Source organism: Pagrus major, chromosome 6 (assembly GCF_040436345.1).
Source record: "Pagrus major chromosome 6, Pma_NU_1.0".
NCBI classification, from domain to species: Eukaryota; Metazoa; Chordata; class Actinopteri; order Spariformes; family Sparidae; genus Pagrus; species Pagrus major.
In genome coordinates this window covers 31,306,496-31,313,496 of record NC_133220.1, presented here as the reverse complement: position 1 = coordinate 31,313,496, position 7,001 = coordinate 31,306,496, and the positions used below count along the sequence as shown (strand labels likewise).

Sequence of the window (7,001 nt, the reverse complement as noted above, 5' to 3'; positions counted from 1 at the left end):
TATAACAGATAAGAAGACAGTAGTGTCTTGTACTGAATGACAGAGAAAGCTTTGTACCTGAGGTATAGTAAAGGTGACAGAGGTCAAGTAAAAAGACAAATCACTTACAAGCGCAAAACATGTCAAAACTGCTTTAAGTATAAAGGGCATTTGATGGTGTATTCATGAGATGGTTGTTTGTTGTAAGGGTTACAACCCTCAGGTGGTAATCAATAATGGAGGACTGACACAGTAGGTAGTGAATATAGTTACCAGGAATTCATAGACAATGCCGAGAAGACGAGCTGTAGTGTATGACATAGGAAACAGTCAAAACTGAAGAATGTCAGTGTTGTCATTACCAGCCTTCACACTGTTACAGATGTGTGAAAAATATAGGCCACGTTCACAAGGCAGTCCTTCCCGCACAGCTCAGAATTGCTGCTCAAAACTGACTTTTTTCTAACGTTTTCTTCATATCTATTCTAGGATGTAACCAATATCTGACACCAATATAAACTGACAGCCATGTTGAAAAGACTTTTGTGAAGAATGACAGTAACATAGGATGTCACTTTTCTGCAGCTTGTTTTGAACACATTTTGGTTTTGATGCCTGCCCTCTATTTTTGACTTGAATTGAGGCTTCTCCCCAAATATCAGTCAAGCCATCGTTTCCACTTCCTCGCCACAGTTGTTTTCTGTTGTCCTTCAGGACAAAGAAAATCCTCGCTGAGCCTAGTTAACATAGCACCAAAGTTAAAACACTACTATCAGATGAATAATGTATTATATAGCATTGTAAAGCATTATTTGGTTGGTTCCATATCTAACCATTGTACGAGTGAATTTGACGCTGCACTGATGTTTTTTAGCGATGCATTTGTCTGTCTGGCTATCTGTCAGTCCACCACTTTGGTTCAGTCAAATATCATCATGGAATGGACTGAAATAAAATTTTGTGTCATTCTGTGGTCACCAGAGACTGACAGTACCTTTCATGACCCCCTGATGTTTAATCTGTCTTGATAACTATTGGATGGATTGCCACACACATTCATGTCCCCCTGAGGATGGATTTAAATAACTGATGATCCTCTGTTTTTTCATCCAGCGCCATCATCAGGTCAAACATTTCATTTGTCAAATACTTAAGTTAATGAGCAGATAGGCCTACCTGCAAAACCAATAGCATTCCCATCAGTCTCAGCTGTATTTGGCTGTTAATTAGTAATTACACTTATCTGCAACTCCTCAGGACCAGGGCCAAGATGTGTCTTGCTTCCCACCAGCTGATCAAAGTGAAGGGTCAGCCATGGAGCTAGTGACCACTTTGTCCGAGGCTCACTCAAAGCAACATTATGTAGATTGCGATTTGGTGCCGCTTACAGTTTCTGAGTGCAACACCACTGTTGTAAATACAAATCCCAGGTCTGTAACAATTTGTCAGACATAGTGTAGGTGCTAACCACAAACAAAACTCATTACATCATAACGATGTTATGTGTTGAAAACTTGTATCTTGAAGTAAGCATGTATGAAATGCTGTGGTCCTCTCACTGAAGTTACATAGTGGCAGAGACACCATTCACCATGTTACAAGATGTAGTAACAACATTTATCATTTGCATTTAACCTTTCATATTATTGTCACCCTGCACCACCTTGCACTGTTTTACTTCACATATTGACCTATGACCTATGAGTTTCTTTTGAGCAGTGACCTCACTGCTGTGTGCATGATAACACGCTGTGCTCCTTGGATATTTGGTTGTATGGAGGTACTGAGACACTTTCAAGGCTGTTTGACTCTTCCGTCTTGACTGTGAACCTCCTTTGTGAGTTATTATCCGTGTTGCCTATAAACTGTGACTTTCTCTGAGGCTTGTGTCAGTCTCACCCAGCATTACCTGCTGTACAGTTCTGACCTTTCAGCTGAAATTGACTGACTCTGTTTACTCTTCACTTTTCTATAATATCACTTTGCACAAACTGCACAGAGACAACCTTCTGTGATTCATCTTTTATTTGTTCACTTCTGTTTAAGGATTTCCACCACACAAGATACTATACCATCAAAATAATTTTAAAGCTCTTATTTTAAGGTTAAAAAATGACCCAACAAGCTATTCTCTTATGAGTGACAAGCCGCTTCTCCCATTGGTATCAACATTTTAAAATTCATATCATATCAATACTTTTCAAGGTATTGAATTGAAGTTGGACATTCCAGTATTGTGACAACACTGTAACAGGCTAAACTAAAATGTTGAAAATGATGTACATAATAAATCTAAATAATAAGCATTGTAATCATACAAACTTGGCCATGCTAACATATAAAAAAACAAACATAAAAACAGCAAGACTAGAGTGTAATGTGAATGATGTCACTGCCTCTTTCAGTTCACTGGGTGCCTATTGTTTATTTTAATCTCTATTCACTAAATCCATCTATTTAATGTCTTCCTTGTGTGTTTTACTGTGAAGGAATGTTGACTATTTGTTGTCGTCTGATCAAGAAAGATGCCCGAATAAAACTTTTCTTGCCTCACTCTAAGTGCTCTCATCATTCCCATCAGTGCTAATAAGACTGAAGTCAACAAGTTAATAGCTAAAATCTGTGAACACAACAACATTATTTAAATAAAGTATGTTGGGGAAAGAAACACTAGTGCTCAGACAATGAAACAGATTTTGTATGAACTCAAAGGTCAACTTAACTTATTTAGAAGAGAAAATGAGGGTGAAAAATATTTCTCCATGCATCACCATTTACAGACTTCAGATTCAATTTTGACCAAGCGTACTTGCCGTCGTGCGGCAGTTTTTCCGTGCAATGAGGAATTATTACTGACTTTTTTGATGGCTCTTTCTGTTGTATTTTCAGAAAAAGACTGTTGGCTTTGTTTCTCTTCCTGTTAGTCTTGTTGTCGCGATGGCACTGTGTTCCCTGAACCTTCCTTATGCTGTCTGAACATAGGGCATGAATTGAAATAAACCAAAATAACGCTTTAAGTTTTATGTTAGGCAAAAACCCTCAACAGCGAGGGAAAGAAGTTTTTCCCTCCATGGTATCTTTTAAATTAGGATTTATGATTATTTCATGTCAGCAGCCTCAGCAAAATGTCAAGGGTTAGCATACGATTCTGGAAAGAAATGTTGGCACCCACAGACTCAAGTGAAGAATGAAAGTGATAACCACAGTGTTTGTCAGTCTGATCCTTCAGCAGTGGTCTTCCACACAGAGCCTTTTCCCTGTGAACCTGGAAGGAGAGCTCTACAGGCTGCCTGTCAGCTGTCCCATGGTGCTTGGAGAGGGCTCGTGGTCTTTTTAATTCCCAGCCAATCTTCTGTCCATCACACTTCTTTATCCCTACTTTAGAGCTCAGCTCAGGTCCACACACTGTCACTTTCTGACATATCTCGCAGCCTACACCTCAACAATACCAGAAAATATTGTCAGCTTCTCCCCCACCCCCAACTCACTTTCAATATGAACAACAAATCATATTTTCAAACTGGATGTAGGAACAGAACCTCCTGCCTACCTCTCCACACCAATCCACTCCATATCTGACTTTTCTCAGCGTGTGTGTGTGTGTGTGTGTGTGTGTGTGTGTGTGTGTGTGTGTGTGTGACGGGGATGTGTAGAATAAAATAAGAGCTCTGGGTTTAGTTCCTGACAGATCACTCCGTGCTTATCAGGTGACCCAAGCAGTTTCTCCGGATTGTCCCACATGAGGCGTCGCATGTTGATAATAATGAGCGGAGGTGGATTCGGAGCAGCACAACATGCACAGCGCAGCAAAGGTAAAGAAGCCCCTCCTCGAAAATGCTGCCATTCTCAGGAGATTTCCATGAATATGGGATTAGCTACAAGCTGTGAGTCAAGCTCTGGTTCTTCCAGTTGCTTTACATATTTAAGGCCGAATTTTGCACCAGCAGAACAGGCGGCTTAGAGTCAAAGGAGATTGTGCAGCGGTTTTAGTAAAGCAGGAATGAGTCCTGGGAGAGTATATTGACACAAGTTCCTGAAATTCTTAACATACAGGCCTTATCAGGTCTCCAACTTAAATGATGTGTCAGACAGGGTGAGCCAAATATCATGGTGCTAAAATGTGTCACGCTTGCACATTACGATTTATTTTTGACTTTCTTCCTCGAAATGTGCGAGTGAGAATGTTTCAAGATGTAGTTTTTTAAAAAACTAAAAAACCTAAAGACATCCTGCCATGTTGGACATACTTACAGTAAATCAATTTTTTTATGACACAGAGATTATGAGCTGAGCTCAGGAAGCTTCCAATGAGCTCTGAAGAAAGTCATGTCATTGCTGATTTTTATCTTCCAGGACTCATGCCAGAGATAAACTGCCTAATCCATCACACATTTAATTGCAACCTGGATCGTCACCGCTGATAACAACTTTATGAGTGTATGTACATGACTTTGATTAAATATTCTGCTTCTCTAAATAGCAGGTGCAACATATTCTCGTACAACGATCAGTGTGATATCTCACGAGGCTGCCAGGTGATATTAAGATCGACAGACAGTCTTTTAAAATACCTGCCGTTTGTTTGGTAACATGATGGTTTTCTTGTGATGTGATATATTGTTTTAATGAATGGTTTGGCAGCCTACAATGCACTGGCTTGATGAGTACGGAAGCTTGACTATTTACAGACACAAGAGAGCTTCAACTCCTGTTTCTTACTTGGTTCTGTCTGCAGAGACTGAATGGATTAACCTTGTTTCAACCCTGAATTGGCTACCGTTGACTGATTTCAGCATTGTGCTGTTGTTTAAGAAATCCAACTGAACCTCACTGCAGAACACTTACATCGGATTCATAACGTACTGTCCACATCTGACCAGCACCAGTGTTATCTCAAGTTGTTGGAGCTGCTGACCTAATATTTGTCAGCGACAAGGAAGTGCTCCGTCTCCCTTTGTTTTGTCTTTTCACTTCCCGTCTACAATGGATGTGGGAATGTTCTGCATTGTGTAGGCGCATGTTATATATATCAGACCACCTTCACAATATAATGCACTGCCAGAGCTGGAGGACGAGAGACTTTTGTCCACAGCAGCTGTCTGTCATGGTCCTGTCATTTCTGTCTCCTTTTATTTGTTTTCTGGGTTTTGTGTTGCCTGTGCTTCTCCCCAGCCTGCTTTTCCATCCACTCCTGTCCTGCATCACCCTCGTTAGTCCTGCCCAGTTCCCAGTGTTGTTTCCCCCCTGTGTTCCTCCCCAGCCTGCTTTTCCCTCCACTCCTGCCCTGCATCAGCTTCTTTAGCCCTCCCCTGTTCCCAGTGTTCTTCCCAGCCCATCAGCCCTTTTCCTGCTTTCTGTATTATTCCTCACATCATTAACCTCACTGTGCTTCTCCGACTCTCTTCACCTGCACCCCCTCCCCTCGTCAGTTTAGTTTGGATTTAAATCCAGTCAGAAGTCATTATTGTCTAGTCGTCTGTTCTGTTAACCTGTTCCTGCTGATAATTTAGTTTGCCTGATGTGAAAAGCACATAGCACACTATTATTTGACATACTTACTACAATTATCCTGGATTCTTCTGTATGACTTTTCAGCACGTAACTAGTCCAGCATTGCCCTCACCTACACAAAAATACATCAAAATGTGCGGAATGATCGGAACAAGTGTGCTTTGACTTTTGGTAGCGATTTGCCAAAACTGTTATTGCAAAAATCCCCAAACTGTTTTTTTCTGTAGCCAGCAGTAACACTGAGGGTAACAATGATAAAAGGAGTGAGCAGCATGAGGTCGATAGTCTTGTGGAGTACTACGCACATTCTTATGTGAGACAGTTTAAGAACCGACAGGGCTTCTGATATATTTTCTCTTTTAAAATCAGATCTGTGAGTAATCATGAGTTATATAGATCCCCCAACAGTTGGTGTACACTGTTTTAAGACCAGCAGTTTCATAATAACTGGGATTGCTTTTGTTTGTGACTGTTGTAAAAATTGCATATTCTGTGCACTATCAGATTCCAGATAGACTGTCATTTACTTGTCAGAGGTCCATTATGAATGTATTTAAGTAGAATAATGAAGCTCAGCCTAAGTTCAATCAGGAAGCCTATCTTTTCCTTCACCTCTCTCCCTGCTCCCTCCATTCACCTCACCATGGGTGTTTCCTGTACTCCCTCTCCATTTAACCAACCAGATTCCGCCACGAAAAAAACAATCAGCCAATCATGTCTCTGCTGTCAAACTTAAAACCACCCTCCTCTCTGCTGTCAGCTGTCATTTCAGGCATTTGTGTGACCCTCCTCCACCCCAACCTCCTCCAGCTCTTCATATCCAGTTTTACTCACCAGAATTAACTCCCCCCCATCGTCAGATCTACAGGATATTTCCTCCTCCATCACCGCCACCAGTGTCTAGACTCCAGCAGGGGGTTTCCAGTCCTACGCACAGATTCATCACTTCCCCAAATATAACCTCATCCCGAGTCTAACCGCCAAACTTTCTCATTCTTTTTGCACACATGGCAATACATCTTCATGTTCACTCAAAAAAATACGAGTCTCTCCTGATTGAAATATCTTTGTCTTTATCTCCGTCGTTGCTCAAGCAACTTCTGAAAACAAATCTATTGCTAATTTGTCTTTAGTCCCGAGGGAATACTCTGCCTCTTTCTCACCTCACCTTTCTTTCACTAGTACACCTGTTATAGTCCCACAGGAGACGGATCCCTCAGTGTACTTACACACTAGATTTGCTGTGATTTTTCCACTGTACACTCTGTAGTACAGCAGAAATCCCCCGAGACCACGATCTGCTACGTCCCAGTGAGGCGCATGAGTCCCACAAGCTAAAACACATCCACTGATTAAAGGCTTTCAATGTGAAAATTTTTATTTGTCATCTCACAGAGACATCTTATTATTTTAATACAATGGTATTACATTACAGAATTAACAAATTGCAGATTCAGTTAAAGAAGCAGATTAATCAGAAATGAAAGGAGAAAACAATTCAAATACAAATT

At 40.8% G+C, this 7,001-nt stretch overlaps 1 protein-coding gene across 1 annotated transcript in view; it reads right to left on the bottom strand.

Annotated features, from left to right (window-relative positions):
* Positions 1–2,620: 2,620 nt before the first annotated feature.
* The window catches only part of cntn6 (contactin 6), a 71,709-nt gene continuing 67,328 nt past the window's right edge, over positions 2,621–7,001 (bottom strand). Inside the window, exon 23 of the mRNA XM_073469010.1 lies at positions 2,621–2,649. Coding sequence (XP_073325111.1) covers positions 2,621–2,649 — 29 coding nt within the window. The remainder of the gene's footprint in view (positions 2,650–7,001) is intronic.